The 18,337-nt window shown below is 41.1% G+C and overlaps 1 protein-coding gene across 1 annotated transcript in view; it reads right to left on the reverse strand.

Annotated features, from left to right (window-relative positions):
* STK39 (serine/threonine kinase 39) overlaps positions 1 to 18,337 on the reverse strand; it is a 292,241-nt gene that overhangs the window by 190,085 nt on the left and 83,819 nt on the right. The window contains exons 4-5 of the mRNA XM_025405116.1: positions 17,235 to 17,376; positions 15,376 to 15,431 (exon numbers count right to left, since the gene is read on the reverse strand). Of these exons, the coding sequence (XP_025260901.1) occupies positions 15,376 to 15,431; positions 17,235 to 17,376 (198 nt within the window). The remainder of the gene's footprint in view (positions 1 to 15,375; positions 15,432 to 17,234; positions 17,377 to 18,337) is intronic.

The raw sequence follows: 18,337 nt of genomic DNA on the forward strand, positions 1-18,337 counted from the left end.
TTCAGAGCTTCCTAAAATGTAGCTACAATGAGTTAAAAGAGACACTGATGCCTAAGTGGCTGAGTGGGAGTCTGGAGCAACAGGAGCCCCCACAGCTTCAGGGGACCCTGAAAGTTCTTTCCTACTAGCAGCTTCTTTTCCATGGAGGCAATGATTTTTAAAAGCAGGGAAGTACTAGGTGAGATTGTTGAGGGGCCCAACCAACCACAGAGTCTGAGTACCAGGTAAAGGAACTTATACCTGATTCAATTAACAGCTGTCATTCCCTTTCTCGTTAGAGAAGAAGAACATTTGGAAAAAGTGACCATGCAGGGATGTTCAGCAAAGGAAAAAGACTAGAAGCAGGGAAGACCACAACCATAGCCCAGGAGCAAAATCAACAGAGCCGGTATATGAATAGAGAGGTTGGAAATGGAGAGGATTAGACCAATTCTTAAGAAAATATGATGATTTAGTAGGTATTGGAATTAAGAAAAGAGGAAGGAATAAAAAAGATTAGATAACTTGCCAAGGAACACAGAGCAAGTTATTGAGGGTCTGAATAAAATTCATAGTCCTTCAGAAAGGAGTCAGCTACTTAGCCCTAGTCTCCTTTTCTGGAAAGTTCAATGTATTTTTCTTTATTGAGAAGGAAATGCAAAAAGCAATAACGGGGTTAAGATTCCACAACTCCTAAGCTCTTTCTCTGAGTAAAGATCAAGTTGTGATTACCCAACACAGAAAAACTGGTTTGAGGTTCACTGGTTAATCCTAAATGTCATATTTATATCAAAACCAATCCCTTTATAATTTGGTTTGAGTCCCAGTTGTTGTTTTTTTCTCATGAGAGACTCTCAAGACTTGACTGACAAAATTGAAATGTTCTTCTAAACACTCGGGAACATTTTCAGGGCTGCCAGCATCCGGCCTTCCCGAGTCCCACAGGTTTCCTTAAAATGTTATACCACCAACGTTGGATGATTAAAGAAGTACATTGTGACTTCAATTATGCAAACTGTATAATAATGAGTAGAAAACAGAAGCAAATATTTTCCTAATTCTGTTGGGAACAGACTAAAGAGAGCTTTTTTTTTTTTTAACCATGTAGTTCCTTATTTTCTTATTATTTTTGTACTAGGATGTATGTCAGTTGTACAGCATCCACTTATGCCCGGTACACATGGCTGTGCACAATTGTGTACATGCACTGTGTGGGGTTAGACACCATGGGCTAACAGAGCTTTGATTTCGACACAATCCTGGCCTTTTAGTGAGAGCTAACATGGGGGAATATATTAACTTAAATAGAATGACTATGACATGACCTAAACAACATAAATACAAGAATCATGCTAATGGGCCCAGTATACTACACTCAGCACTGAAGGCACCATCCTCTGCTGCTAATTCCCAGGGCCCTTTTGCCTGATTTTCTTGGTGAGAGAAGAAAAACACAGACCAGGGAAAGTCAGGGCTTTAGCAGTTAGCAGTTATAGAATCAGAGGCATGCCTCTTCCAACTGCAGTCCAGACTTACTTATTACATCCACATTAATCTTCCTAAAGTGCAGTTTCTGATCATAGCACTCTCTGGTCAAAATCTTTCTCCCTCCAGGGCATTTGAGAATAACAGGAAAGCTCATCCTAGGCCATAATTCAGCATTTATATGGAAGCCAACAAGATTCTAGTATTGTTTCCTTCTGATTGCAATGCTTATTCAATTATCGTATACTTTAGCAAAGTGCTTTCGCTCCTTTAACTGACCAAATCACCACTTCTGCTTTATGTTTATGTATAATTAAATCCAGCCTTTGGATACTAATTCTTCTGTTTGTTTTCTTTTTGTTTATAGAGGAAACGGGTGCAACTTTTCACTTTCCTGGAGGCTGACCATCATCAGAATGTCACCAGACCTCTGGGCACTGAAAGCCAAGTCTGAGTGCAAACTGGGAGGGCCACCCTTTCCCTCCAACCTACACTAGGAAACCCTGCAACCCAGAGCAGGAGAAAGCTTTCTGCTGTCCTGACTCAAAGGAGGCAGAGGGATAACTTAAATCTTCCAGGTGGGTGTTGCACTTCTGGGCACCTGCGCTGTGTTCAGCAGAATGCAGCATAGCTCAGGGCAAGAAGCAGAGTAGAAAGCCCAGTGGGCCAAGTCAAGATGCAACAAGACCTGGAGCAGCAGCCACCCACACTCACTGAGCTGGCTTCCTTCTTGAAATCATGCCACTTTGCACATACGAGTAGTTTTCCTTCTATTATTATAGTAGTATTCCAGCACACCCACAGCCAAAAAGGCCAGATAGCAATGTGTGTGATGTAACATATGTGGCCCCTATTCAGAGGCATACTGTGGGATCCTGATTCTAGTAAGTCTGCCATCAACAATCCCTAAAACTAACAGAAAGAAGACAGGCAGCAAGGGAAGACACAGCGCATACAAAGGAGCCATGTTTCCACTCCAAAGAGGTGCTTTAAAATTGAACAGGCCTAGCCTAAATGTTAAGTCCCAATGACACTGCCTGCTCGTTTCCTTCCTTGAGCAACAGGTCCTCAAGCTTTACAACGAGAAGCTTAGAATATGATTGGTTCTCAGTATCAGTTCCTGGAGCACACACTGTTGGTTGACTGCCCAACATCCATATCCTGTTCTTTTCTACCAGAATCTTGATTTTGTTTGCCAGGCCTTGGGAGATTCATCTTATTGATCTAAGCCAATAATGGCATATCATTCTTTTTCAGCAGTGAATGGTCAGTGGCTCTGCCCTAGTCCTGACCTGTAAGATCCTAAGATAATACAGTACAGGCTCTTGCAGGGAAGTTTTTCTCCTGAATAAAAGAACCATCCTACAAGGCTCCTTTGCTCCCCAATCTCCTTCCTGTTTGAGAATGGTCATGTGAAGAGGTGATGCTAGTAGTGACAACAGCCCATGAAGACAGCCCATGAAGATGTGACGTAAGGGAGTGATACAACGCATGCCGGCAGGTGCTGCCCAACCCCCACTGGCAGCACAGAAGGGAAAGTAGGAAAGAGTCCATGACCTCCATGACATCTCTAGGCCCCTGTACCGACTCTGAAACCAAATGCCCAGACTTCTTGCTATGTGAGATAATTAATGTTTCTGCTGCTTAATCTCCTTTCAGACCAGTGCTCTGTTATTTGTACCCAAAGGATTCTTAACTCTTACAGTCTCCTGCCTTTCCTCAGTCTAGCCACATTGATTCACACTTCCTGACTGCTAAGGGTTAACCATTGCATCAGAGGCCAAAGTCATTGCAATCCCCAAAAGGACTTGGTAAACAATTAGCAAGAAAACAGTTTAGCACACAGTGCAATTTTGGATTTTAAAACAGCTCCAGTATCAAGCATGGCTTTTAATGCCAGAAGCACAAATTAAAACAAGTAAATGCAGAGGCATCTCAAGGGGGAAGAAAACATACCGCAAGAAGAATCTAATTCACTTTTTTGCCAATAATTGCTGTTGGGGCTATACTTACATAAACCTACAACAAAGAAAATAACACACTTCTAGCAAAATAGGAGACAGAAGTAAGTTTGACATCCTAGTCTAGACCCTTGTCATTCAAAGTGGGGTCCATAAACCAGACCAGCATTACCTGTGAGGCTTTAAATGCAGAATCTTGAGTCCCACTCTAGACCTACTGAATCAGAATCTGGACTGGAGCAAGATACTCAGCTGACTGAATGCACATCGAAGAAGAGAAGCACTGCTCTAGATTACTGTCTTCCTAGCAGGCACTATGGCATGATTCAGTGGGACTGGAAGATCTCAATGCACAGCCAACTCCACAGGTTCCTCTTTCACCTCTCAGATGAAGAGAACCATGGCAGGGGAGAAAGAGGAGCAGGAAAAAAGTATTTATGTGTGCATATTCATGTATCTTATGACACAGTAAGTTCAAGGGCAATTCTAAAAACATAAATGATATCCCACACAGAATGATCTAACCCAGTTATTCTCAACTGTGTCACATATGTCCAGTAGAATAAATTCATAGACATGGCACACCTCTTTGGGAATACACAGATTTTTATGAAATCTTTTTTAAGTGCATGAAAATAATTTATAATCACAAATCTTACTAATGGTTTATCAGTAACAGCTGCTCACTGCAGGTGTGATGGTACTGGGAGAAAGGCTATAGGTAAACATCATTCTTAGCACAGATTTATGTGGCACTACTCCTTTCTCTCTCATTTGTGAAAACCTCTGATGAATTGCGTAAGGGTGATATCAGGTTGGTGCAAAGGTAATTGCAGTTTTAAATTAAAAGCAGTGGCAGTAACTGCATTACCTTTGCACCAACCTGATATCATATTATTAGAGTGATAACCTTGAATTGCTTATCTTTTAAGCAAGTCAATAAATATGTTGGCACTTTACTATTAGTAATCAGTTATTCACATACCACTACATATTGGGACACACCACCCATCTTGCTTGGGAGAGAACCTGGTACCCCAAGAGGAACCAGGTAAAACCAAAGAGGTTCTTCTGACACCCTCACTCCCACCCAATCCCTTCCCCTCACCCCACATCAGCCTCCTGGTTTTCATTTCTATGTATTCCTTCTTGAAAGCAAATGGTGTTCAATGGCTTTGTTTGGCTCTATATGCATGGTCCCAACCATGGCATGGTGTCCAAGTCATTCACAGTCAAAAAACATAATCCTACAGTATTTCCTGAGTCTGGGCCCTAGAGAGTCACTTATCAACTGCTCTAGACAAATCCATCTTCCCTGCCTATTAATAAGGGAGCAGTAGTCATGACCTTCTTTGAAACATCAGAGAATGACAATTTCACAGCCTTTCCTGACAGCAAAAGAAGAAATCATAAGACAGTCCATAAAGGTAGAGTTTCATCTTTTAAAATAAACACAAAGAAGCAAGCCTTCCTGTGACTGGGGTCTCATATGTAGACTCTTGACATTGCCATCAACCAGTTTCCTTCAAATAGGCTACATCCTTTGCACCTTCTACAAGGAAATCAAATCAATTCACGACAGACAAATTGAAAGAAAAATTCAGGCCAGGCACGGTGGCTCACACCTGTAATCCTAGCACTTTGGGAGGCCAAGGCAGGTGGATCACAAAGTCAGGAGATCAAGACTATCCTGGCTAACATGGTGAAACCCCACCTCTACTAAAAATACAAAAAATTAGCCGGGCGTGGTGGCACACGCCTGTAGTCCTAGCTACAGGAGAATCGCTTGAACCCAGGAGGCAGAGGGTGCAGTGAGCCGAGACCATGCCACTGCACTCCAGCCTGGGTGACAGAGCAAGACTGTCTCAAAAAAAAAAAAAAAAAAAAATTCAACGGGATGATTCCTGGTAAAAACAGAGGCTGCTACTCCTTCCCCAATTCCTCAGCCATTCTCTCAATCAAGGCAACACAGGCTTAAAAGGGACAAAAAGAATAAGTGGTCAATGCCAATTATATTTGGCTCAAAGTTCAGTTGACAGATACAGTCAATTAGCCACAGCAGTGGAGAGCAACAGTTGAACAAAATGGCAAACCACAGATAATCTGCCCATCTATGTCAGAGCTACACCCCTGCCCCAAAGCAGGTGAGTTTTCAGTAAGAAGTGGAGTCAGTGGTCACACCTGGAGCAGCAACATAAGGGAAGGCTGAAGCAGGAGTCCCAGCCCAGCTGTGCTGAAGGTCCCAGGCCAAGAGACAGCTTTTTCAAGTCCGATGATACACGTGACCAAGAGCTCACTAGTGGTCAACTTTCTATTAAATAAGATAATTACACTGAACAAAGGCAAAACACAGATAATTCCCACACCACATAACCATTCTTCCCTGGATCCCCAGTGTGGGGTGGGAGGACTATTTTTAAAGATGCTCTGGTAAAAGCACCCACAGGACAGAGCCTTGGCTTACTCTCCTCTCCATGCCCAAGATAATCCTCTGATTTGAATTCTTTAAAATAGTACTGAGAATGTCTTTAGTGACTGCAGCTAATGAAGGGTTATTTGAACATTTTATGAAAGATAGGTCCTTGGAGAACATCTTGTCAACCTTCCTTAGTTTACAACGGAAGGAACTGAGCCCTGGGGCTGCTGAACTGTCAAAAGGCATAGAGTTAAGAAATATATTGGTGGGGTAGGGGCAAAACCTAATGGCAAGAAGTGCAGTGAAGTCTGAGGAGATCTGAGAGTGAAATGCTTTTATGACTTTCAGAATGACCTTAAAAAGTCCACAATTGCTCAGCAGTCCTCAGACGCTTCATCTGAAGGAACTATTGTGCTGAACCGACAGAGTTGTTGTAAGGAGAGCACCAGGTAAGTATATTATACAGGTATTACTGTTTCCCAAGCCAAAGGCAAGCTTCCAAAGTGAGCGAGGGCTCCTGGCCGGCCATATTCACAGAGACAGGCACGAACAACTTAGATCAAATATTAATAAGTCTAAATTTCCAATACAATATTCATATACCTGCAGGTGATCTTTTTATACAAATCTCCACTCAACCAGCCCTACTATCAGAAGCCTCCATTAAGCCACAATAGCCCATCTGTACATGTTAAAGATATGATCCCTATGGGAGATTAAAATAACACAACTCCAGCTGCTACAAGTATTTAAGGAAACAATGCACACCATTTTTTTACAAAGTTTTCAGAAGGATTAGTTGAATCATCAAAGAATCTGCAGATTTCCAAATCTGTGATAAAAGAAAACCTCACACTTAAAAATCCTAACATTGAAGAGTCACTGAACTATTGCTCAATATTCTTTTAATCTAAATTTACTATATAGTCAGATGTTTATTAATTCATTTGACAACTGTTTGCCAAGATCTTAATAAGTGCCACTTCCAGTTCTAAGTACTGGGACTGTAGACCAGAAACCCCTGCTCTCACAGAGCTGACTTTTAAGTTGGGGCAGGGGTAAGGGGGAGAGGTCAATACAGATAAAAGCTAAATTACAAAACATAATACATAGCAGTAGTTCTCAGACTTCAGCTTGTTTCAGAACCCTTAGAGGGCTTCTTAAAACACAGATTGCTGGGCCCTACCTCTAGAATTTCCGATTCAGAAGTCTAGGGTGGAAGAGCATAAGAGTTTGCATTTTTATCAAGTTTATGCTGCTGCTGCTGCTGCTGCTCTAGGAGCACACCTTAGGAGAGCCACTGATAGAGAGTACGCTGATGTGCACAATAAAGAAAATAGAGAAGGGCAGGGAATACAAAATATGGGGTAGGGGGGTTACAACATGAGGCCTGGAAGTCTCAATGATATGACACTTGAGCCAATATCTGAAGGAGGTAAGGAAAAGAGTATTCCGGAAAGAAGGAACAGCCCATGCAAAGATCCTGAGGCAGCAGCATGCAAGGTAAGGAGGCCAGTTTGACTGAAGAGGAAGATGTTAAGAGCTGAGATCAATGACATAATGAGGGGCCAGATCTTATAAGGCCTCGCGAGGCACCTTAAGGATTTTGATTTTCACTCTGAAATGGGAAGGGGTTGGACGGTTTTGAGGAAAGGCATAATACAAGTCAACTTAGTTTAACAGCAGTACTCTGGATGCCGTGTAGAGAACAGACCACAAAGGCAGAAGAAGAGGTCCTTTTAGGAGACTGCCATAATAATCCAAACAAGAACTGATGGGTCTGTGGACCAGGATGACAGCAGGGGGCTGATGAAATATAGTCAACCATAGGATTTACTAACATATTGGACAGGGTGTAGAGTCCAAGAGAAAGACAAGGATTGAGGAACATCAAGATTTCTGGCCTACTCAACAGAAGAATGGGAAAGAATTAAAAGAATTGGGAAAGACTGTGAGAAGCGCAGTTCTGTAGCACGGGGTCACAGAGTTCTCTATTGAAGGTATCCATTTGTTAGAGTTGAAAGGGAATTTGAGAACCTAAGCACATCATTTTACAGCTGATACAAACTATGGCCAGCAAAGGGTAAGGACAGTAAGTTAACGACCACGGGGGGCCTAGATTGGCTACTGTGTCCTCAAGTGTACTACATACAATCAAGTGTTAAATCATATTCCATAGAACGTAAACACAGGTTAACGTTATTTAAATTTCCTAAAAAATCTATGATCAACATATGATACATGTAATAATTTACAAGATGTTATTGACCAAAACCTATTCCTATTTATAATACATATTTAAGATTTATCCCCATTACAACCTATTCAACTAGTCCTAAAGTGGCTAACTTAAGTTACCCAGATATATGCATTCCCTTCACACTTAACATATTTTTTTAATTTATATAGTTAACTGTTTAATGTCTGTGTCTCCTAAACTATAAACTCCATGACAGTAGACACAATGTCTCTATTGCTTACCACTGTGTCAGCTCAGAGGACTGTGCCTAGAAAATAGCAAATGCTCAATAAATACCTGTCAACTAACCACTGAGGATACACTGAAACCAAACACCTAACGTTTACCTTTTCCCCCACAGAAGGAGCAGGCTATACAAATGGAGGTTCTGGGAAAAAGAAAAATAAACAAAAAAATAAGCAAAGGACTGAAATGCTCGGCTTTCAAGTCTAAAAACTCTTATTTTAGCCAGACCTCTGTAGCTTTTGGTAATAGGTGAAATTTAATTTAATAATGATATTGCAGGCCCTTACACGAAGGAAAAAAGACAGGGAAGGAGGGAGACTGGGTCCCATCTGCCTCATGCCCTCCAGACACTCTTCTGTGAAGCTCAACCGTGTCCCCGCTGTAGCTAAACGTGCACAGCTGAGCAAAAATTCCAACAGGGGAGTAGAGCAAAGTGGTTCTCCTCCATCGGAGGTTCACCCAGTAACATTTCCTTAAGTTGTTGCTCAAACAACTGCTAGCAGCTGTTAAAGCATGAGAAGCTGCTTACAATCTCCTCAAGTATTTCTCACTGATGGTGTACAGCTGGAACGAAAACCTCAGTTTCCAGAACTGACTACATTCTTGGTTCATTCTAGAGTTTTTAACAAATGTTACCATTTGTCTAGACACCAAAAATCAGGGAGCCACATTAACTTACTGTCCTTATTCACTTATGCCAAAAAAAAAAAATTCATGTATGAGAATTTTGTCGTAATTCATCAAACCATAATTCACATAGTTATAAACTGTTCCTGAAACGCAAAACAAATATTTTGGCTCACTATAGAACACTTAAACACCCCCCAACAGATTTTAATTTTCATGTGTATTCTGTTTTCTGAGTATAACCAGTGCCTCTTCATTCACGTTCTCTGCTTCACTCTTAACTTTATCATTTCATTGCTTGCTGGCTAGGGCAGTGCTTGTCCAATATCAGAAGTGATATCGCTCATTAAAAACTATTTTCAGCCTTTAAAATATGCAGTAGTATACATACCTAAATATTTAAAATATTTCTGCCTCCCTCCCTGGTAAGCTGATATATTCTTACTCATTTGAACTCTCAGCTATGCCTCACATCTGCTCCCTCTGCCACCGACAGGCACATGTACTTGCATAACCTGCCGCTGAGACAGGGTGTCTCGCGTGCCTCGAGGCAGACTGCACTGACCCAAAGTTCAGGCACACCTGCCATGTGTCAGGTACTATCTGGGGATGTTGCGATGAACAACACAGAGTTTCTCCCTCTGGGAAGTATCCAGTCTGAAGGGAAGACAGTAAAGTAGAGGCCCAATTTCAGTGCTGTGTCATAGGCTAGCTAGAGGATGGACAGAACCCTTTCAAACTACCAGGGTAAGGCGCTTAGCCCGGTGCAGGTGGGCATGGTGGAGGAAATGATCAGGAAAGGCTTCTCAAGGAAAGAATTCTTCATGAATGAGTCATGAAAAGAAGTCACTCAAGTAAGAAAGGGGAACCCTGAACAAGAAGCTATAAGCATTTCAAGTCATAGCAGAAAGCACTTGCAGACAAGACTAGAGGCAGGTCCCTCATCTGCCACTATTAGGAAGCTGGAGCTTTATTCCAACAACAATGCTTATAAACTTTATGCAAGAGGAAGATACGGTCAGATATATACTGCAGATTCTTCACTCTGGTGATACTGAGGAAATTGATGGGACAAAGAGAAGAGAAGAGCAAAACAATATGGCAGGAGGTCAGATGGAGTGCCTAAGGCCTTGCCTCCCTAGCCACTGTGAGCTTACCATACCCTAAGTAATTAGAGGACACCATCCCAATTTCAATACAAAAGCAATGAGTTAGCAAATTCTAAAATAAAATGTGTTTTAACTCCTTTAATGCTGTAGTATATTTTCATTACACAAATGTGCAAAATGAGGCACAGAGAAGCTAAATAAATTGGTTACACAGCTAGAAGCAGCAATGCCAGGATTGAACCATGGCTGTCTGGTGTCAGAGCCCTTGCTCTGTGCCAAGGTGCTCATAAATGTGATGACATCATTTCCTGACTGGATGCCTCGGGGACTTTCGGAGCTTTCCCATACTAATCAGAAGCTGACTCCAGGGCTGCTCGGATGCCCGTATTACCTTGCTCAAAGCAGCAACCTCTCATCCCTACAACACAAAAAAATAACTCTTCAACCCCCACCCTCTGCATCAAAGTGCACTTTATGAGGGCCAAAGAGCACAGAAGGAAAATGAAAGAACCTAGCAGCTATGGGTGTAAAAACTCAACCACCTTGCACACCTTCCTCTGGCTCCTTATGGATAACGTCGAAGTGACAGAAGCAAGTTAAGTTTCGTTGCATGTTTTCCCGGCACTTTTAGTCATGGGGTTTTCAGTGTTCAAGATGCAGACTTACACTGAAGATGCATTCAAGGCTGATAAGGATATAATCTCCCTCCCAGTAAATAAGAGATGCTACCCAAAGTTCTACCAATGTACTTTGGACAGTGAAAAACCCAGGGCATAAGCTTGATTTGAATGGACGTGCATACTTGAGGCAGTTTGATGGTAACTTTCTAGAGTTCCAGGTTGCTTTTGCTCAGTAGCGATTTTTATTTCTGTTACGTAAAACCAGGGAAGGGAAATTCACATTCACACACATAAGCACTGTCTTTGTGTATTGGGCCTACTGTAACAAAATACCTTAGACTGGGTGACTTAAAAATAACAAAATCTTATTTACCACAGTTCTTCCAGCTGGGAAGTCCAAGATCATGGCACCAGCAGATTCACTATCTGGTAAGGACCCACCTTCTTATTTATAAATGGTGCCCTCTCTTTGTGTCCTCACATGGTAGAAGGGTACGGCAGCTCTCTGGAGCCTCTTTATAAAGGCACTGGTCCCACTCATGAGGGTTTAACCCTCACGATCTTATCACCTCCCAAAGGTCCCACCTCCTAACACCATCACATTGGTGATCGGGATTCAACATATGCATCTGGAGGGCACACAAAATTCAAACCATAGCACACACACCTCAAAGGCAAAAGTAAGTGAAAATGAGCATGAGATTTAGCTTACATAACGTAGTAGTGTCTACAAAGCTCTTTATATATCAAATGTGCTGAAATCAACATTTTTATACAACATTAAGAGGAGCCACTTTTTTTTTTTTAATCTTAAATAGATTTGCAGAAACCACCCCAAAGTGATCCGTTTCATATGAATTTCTGTTTGCTCAAAATAGTGACTCTCATTAATTCTGGACAAACAGGCTTAGTCATTTGCCAAAGCACTAAGCTCTTCCCGACAATATGACAGGGCATCAAACTGGAAAATAAAATGCTATGCCGTGGGAAGAACATGACTTTCAAGTAGCCACTCCCCCTCCTATCACACAGTGAGCGCAGCAAAACCTATTACATTGTCCAAGGCATCCAAGTTGATTATCAGGAAGTTACACACACTGGACCTCTAAGCATAGAAGGTACAGTAAGAAGGAAAGCATTTTCTCTTAAACCCTGAGTAAGCAGTCCTCAAGTTCTAGTTCACTATATCAAACCTGAAGTTTTCCAGTCTGAAAAGTGTGGTGTCACTACTGAGCTTAATTCTATACCAAATGATGCTTAGATGGTTGCTTCTCCTATCCACTGAAACCTTACCAGGGACACCCCTGTGTTTCAACCTGAAGGAGCAAGGAGGAAGAAGGTGCTGAATATGTTCCCTGGTCCAAAGGGGAATCGACTTATGCAGAGACATGGAAGAGATGGTCACTGCTGTGGTATATTCCATCTCAAAGTGAGGTCATTTAAATCCAGATTTAAGGTCCTCCTCCTGGAAATCCCACAGATGTGAGTTGGCAGTTTCTAGAGTCAGACTGCCCAAACCCAAAGCGAGGATACACCGCTTATTCTACGTGTGACCTGGGCAACTGACTTCCCCACTGTAACTTAGTTTCTCCTAGTAAAATGGATGCAATAGTACCTTCCCCATGGAGTTGTGCTAAGGACTGAACGAGACTCAAAGCATTCAGAACCTAACACCTGGCCTTACACACAGGAAGCACTCAAGACACATTAGTTCCTGATTTTATACCCACGTTCAATAGAAATGTACATTCTTCCCAGAGAATTTGGACTGTGTTAAACAGAACCAGGCACATTATCCTATCCACCACACTTCTAGCTGCATAATAAAGTGAGGTTTTCTCATGGTCTAAATCAGGCCCTTTAATCTGTTTTCTGATAAAAAGTTCTGAAAAGGGGAATTTATACATATGTAAAAGTCAGTGTTTCCCCTAAAAAAACAAAAATCATTATGTTTTCTATTAGGATAGCAAAAATGCCCTTTCTGAAAAACAATGCACACAATAATACTCTCAAGGTGGGCAATGTATATTACACTCAAAGAAATAAATACAAACTTAACTTCTCCCCTTCTTAACTTTTATTTCAAACTACAGGTGCCCCACCTCCCCTCCCTCAAACCTTACTTTCCCCTCAGAGGCATAAATTACAAGGGAAAAGAGCAAAAACAGTCTGGATAAAAGCAATGTATTATTTGTCCAAGTAGCAACAAAAAGGGACTATCTCACTCCTGCCATTGCTGAGTCTCCACGTTCTACTCTTCCCCCCACCTCCTCTACCTCACCCACCGACAAGGATGCCAGCAAAAGATCCAGAGACTCCTGGTCCTCGTTTTTGTTCAGGCAGTGACCAAGTGCATGACCAAGAAAGTCAATCCCCTATAAAATGAGGACAGCAGTAACATCTACCTTTCCAAGGACACATTAAAAATGCTTTAAGGCAATAACCTTATATTACAGTTAACACTTTAAAAATTCAAACTTTAAATACTGTGTTAGTTCGATGTTATGATCAGGTCAGAGAATATGGGGGAAATTAAATGGGAATTCCAGAAAGCAACAGTTCCAGAGAGGCCAAAGCTGTACATTTAGGTGCCTGTCAAGCAGCCCCCATACATCTGGAAAATGGCCATTCCAATTTCTGTTATTACACAAGCATGAAGTTGCATACTCAAAAAGATACCAAGGATGCCCCGGATGACTGGAACACAAAGTCCTCAGCACATGCCAGGCACAGAAAAGGCATAGCCCTCTCTACACTTCAATTCACTTAATTCCCACAACCACCCCGCACAGGGGCTTCCTGCCTGAGCCCTTCTGAACTCAGCAGCCCCCGCAGTGCAGGCACGTACTGGGTCACAACAGACACCTTGGCAGTGAGGAAAAACCCAAAGGCCTGTGACAGAGGGAAAAAGTCAGGAGATCTTATCTCGGGGATTCCTACTGGGAAAAAGAAAAGGACAGTGTGTTCCAGAAGGCTCAGGAAGAGGCTCAGATCATTAATCTGACAAGAATAATGGGATGAGATGACTGGCAGAGGACCAAGTAACAGAATAAGGCAGGGGTTGACCAGCCTTCACATTTCAAAGGCAGTTCACTATCTTGACCCTTTTTGTGAGAAATCATCATTTCATCATAAAACAGAAAATTAGTTGTACTTCCTTATCAGCTTAGAGCAAGATTAATGGCAAGTTAGCTTCCAAATTCCATAATTAGTAAGTATCACCTTTTGATAAGTCATAAACTCTCCTGAGAGCTGAAGCTCTGGCAGGACAATTCCAGGTTCACATGATCTCCAGTCAGTGCAAGGGAGTATCAGTGTGATCCTCTTAGTCATAGTAACAGAAGTAACAGTAGTAACAGTAGCAACAGTAGTAGCAACAGCAGCCATGGTAAAACAGCAGTTATTGATATTTGCTGCATGCCTATTAAGTGTCGGCCACTGTTGAGATCACTGGACCTTGATTTCACCAAAGATGAAGTAGTTTATATTTTTACCCCTCTTTACGGAAACTGAGTCTTAAGAAGGTTTGGTAACTTGCCCAAGGTGGCAAAGCTACTAAGTGGTGGCCTCAGAATTTTGACCAAGTCAGCTGACACCAGAGCCTGCACTCTGAACAACTAGTTAGTTTGGAGAGTTTGAAATTTTGGGGACTGGATAGTTTGAAATTTTTGCCCACAGATGTTTTTCAGCTGTTACTTGTTTAACTGAAGTACTTTTTCAAACTGTCCCTAGCCTGTGGGATAAAGTCCACTCGTGAGGACAAGATATGCACACACAAAGCACTAACTCAGATGGCTCAAGAATAAAATCCAGCATCCACAATGAGGAGAGGCACCAGAGTCGGGGGGTTGTGGGGGGCGGAGCAGCAGATGAATCAAGAATTGCCAAAGATTGAGAATTATTAAAACCAGGTGATGGGTACAAGTGGGCTCATCTTACTCTTCTCTGCAATGACAGGGTCAGTCCAGTATAGGGAAGGACTGTCTAGCCAAAAAATGCCAAGAACACCCACTAAAGAAACCATGAAAGCTAAAAGGATTGCTGAGACAGACTTTCAACAACATGGGTAAAGCAAGAGTTAATATGGACGTGGCTACATCTTATCCCAGGCCTTTAAGGTTACTCTAGGGCCAATAACAAAATAGAGGCTTTGAACAGGGAAGGTGCTCACCTGATATTGCGTGTTCACGCAACATTCATTCATTGCATCCCCAGCCTACCAGCTTTGTCAGGAATAGCCATGTTGGGTCAGAGTTAACAACAAAACATGGCCCAGATTTTTAATGTTCACAATTCTTTCAGATATCTCTTAAGAAATAAATTAGTTTTTAATTGATGTGTATGATGTTTTAAATTTTCAAACCTATCGAAAAACATTTTTACAAGTGCATTTCTTGAAGTTTTATGAGTATTACCATTATAAAATGTGAAAGGCAAAAAACATAGTAAAATTGAAAGTAAAATTGTTCTTTATCAAAAAGCTATGTACTAAACTGGTATTTTTCACAGGATGATCTAATGACTTATCAAAACAATAAGGAAAACATGTTATCCTTCGGACCCAAACATTCTGTAAATATCATTCTTAAAAGAGATTACATGCATTTATTCATTTCTCAGGAACGATTCCACATGCCTTGAAACTGTAACACTTCTGTAATCAAGTAAAAAATGTTCTATTTATCAGTTTTACCTGCTATTTGTACTGAACCATCCTCACCCAGAAGAATATTACCAGCTTTCAAATCCCTATTAGAAAAAAAAAAAATAGAAAATAAATTGTAAGGTACAGACTTTATAGTGTATTGATTAACTCAGGAAGATTTTAAAACATATCATACAATGTAGTTCTTTAACATAATAATTTCATAAACATTAAGATTATATCACAGATTTTAAAAGTTAAAAGGATAGGCTGGGCATGGTGGTTCACACCTGTAATCCCAGCACTTTGGGAGGCCAAGGCGGGTGGAACACCTAAGGTCAGGAGTTTGAGACCAGCCTGGCCAACATGGTGGAACTCCATCTCTACTAAAAATACAAAAATTAGTTGGGCGTGGTGGCAGGTGGCTGTAATCCCAGCTACTTGGGAGGCTCAGGCAGGAGAATCACTTGAACCCGGGAGGTGGAGGTTGCAGTGAGCCGAGACCATGCCACTGCACTCCAACCTAGGCAACAAGAGTGAAACTTGGTCTCCAAAAAAAAAAAAAAAAAAAAAAGGTATAAGGATTCAACTGTCATTTTATAGTTTATTCCTGGAGGAGAGTTAGGATTTTAGAAAGAAATATTTTCTATGAAATAATTATCCAAATTTAATTAAATCAACAGTAAGTAGACTCTCTATTTTATGCTTCAGAGTTAGAGACTGCCCAGAAACTCACACTACTGTCATTCTATCAAGTATTAAAGCCCAGTCTATGTAAAGCTCCTCCACTTCCACTTCAATTTGGGGTGCAATTCCAAGTTAATTCTCTTTCTGAAAAATGAACTTCTCTCCTCTGGTGAGAGACTGATTATAAATACTAATTATTATATAGTATATTTCTTCACCATATAAAACCTGTGTAATCTTAGTACTTTGAAAAACGACAATTTGCAATTTATAAGTTTGATTTCTAAAGTAATTTTTTTCTAATTATTGAAAAATATAGGCCAGCTACAGTGGCTCACGCCTGTAATCCCAGCACTTTGGGAGGCCGAGGTGGGCAGATCACCTGAGGTCAAGAGTGGGAGTCCAGCCTGGCCAACATAGTGAAATTCCATCTCTACTAAAAATATGAAAATTAGCCAGGCATGGTGGCAGGTGCCTGTAATCCCAGCTACTCGGGAGGCTGAGTCAGGAGAATCACTTGAACTCGGGAGGCAGAGGTTGCAGTGAGCCGAGATCATGCCACTGCACTCCAGCCTGGGCAACAGAGCAAGACTTTGTCTCAAAAAAAAAAAAAAAAAAAAAAAAAAAAAAGAAAAATATAGTAGAAATAATTAAATATAAATTTCAGGGTAGGAGAATTATATTATTAGTATTATGGGTAGATGGCTATTTACTTGCAATAATTTCTAAGAGCCCAAGTAGCACTAACTCACTTGAAACATCAAGCACTCCTATTCTACGTGATTTGACTATATAAAGAATTAACATTTTATGTAGCAAAAGATGTGTGCCTCCTCCTTCCCTCTCACCACCACATCAAAAATAATTCACACATTACAATGTTTAGATAGTCTTGCTTGCATTAGAAAGATAGAGGTGCTATCTAGTTCAATTAGTATAATTCAAGAGTAGTTACCAAGACTGATTTTTTAAAATGAGTCCATGTAGTCCTTTTTATATTCCACTCTTATTTCAGTGAAAGCCACTGAAGCAATCCTCAAGGATACCAATATAATTCATCAAAATGTATTCACTTGTTTCTTTCTTAAGTATTTTTTTCCCATCTATTTAGCCTAAGTTAATGTCAATACCTGCCTGCAACATGTGTTTCCTTAACATTCTTTACAAACTAGGGCTGAAGATATGAACAGCTCATTTAAACATTTCTGCAGGGGTCATACCTGTGAATCTGACCATTTCTGTGTAGATAGTCTAAGCCTTCCAAAACCTCTTTAAGAATTGTTGCTATTATTGCCTCTTCCAGAACTCCGTTCTTGTGTTCTCCTCGGTTGACAATGTATTTTATGATATCCAACATTGAACCTAAGTAGACAAACAGAAGAATTATAACCTTCATCACCTTTTCAGAACAAGACTCCATTATGTATAAAATGTAATGGAAACATCAAGATATGGGCTTTGTTTATTTAATGCAAATATTCCCAAGGCAAACAAACAATTGAATGACAGCCCCATGACCAAAAACACTAAATCCAAGTGTGCAAGAGCACTTTCAGTGTGAATTTAATGAGAAGGATTCTGGGTCAGGAACCAGAAGGCTGTTCATGGCCATTCCATGGTTGGTTCCTTTTCCCTAGAAATACTGGTTACAGCATTTCTCACAAAAATTCCTAAGAGCAACCCTCCAAAGAGGGTGCAAAAAGTCTGAACTGACAAAGAAAGGAGTATGAGGCCAGGAGAAAAGGCAGAAGCGAACTGCTGAGAGAAAAAACCCCACTCTCTGAGGACCTAAATCATAGTTGGGAGGGGGAAAGAAGGATGTTGTTTCTAGACCTCTGCTTATAACCAGAAGGTTCCTTCCTGTGACACTTCATGATCTTTATTTTCTCTCCTTCTTCTTCTTTTTTCATTTGAGACAGAGTCTGCCTCTGTCATGTAAGCTGGAGAGCAGTGGAGCAATCACAGCTCACTGCAGCCTCAACTTCCCAGGCTCAAGCGATCCTCCCACCTCAGCCTCCCAAGCAGCTGGGACTATAAGTACATGCCACCACGTCTGGCTAATTTTTGTATTTTTTGCAGAGATGGGGTTTCACCATGTTGCCCATGATGGTCTTGAACTTCTGGGCTTGAGAGATCTGCCCACCTCAGCCTCCCAAAGTGCTGGGCTTATAGGCATAAGCCACTGCACCCGGCTGATCTTTATTTCATTTACCTTATATATTTGAGGCACTAACACTTACAGTAAACAAACAAATACCTAGTACTTTGTTACCATATACAGATTAGTATCCTTGGCACTGTGAATTCATGTTTCAACACATAT

Source organism: Theropithecus gelada, chromosome 12 (assembly GCF_003255815.1).
Source record: "Theropithecus gelada isolate Dixy chromosome 12, Tgel_1.0, whole genome shotgun sequence".
Lineage (NCBI taxonomy): Eukaryota > Metazoa > Chordata > Mammalia > Primates > Cercopithecidae > Theropithecus > Theropithecus gelada.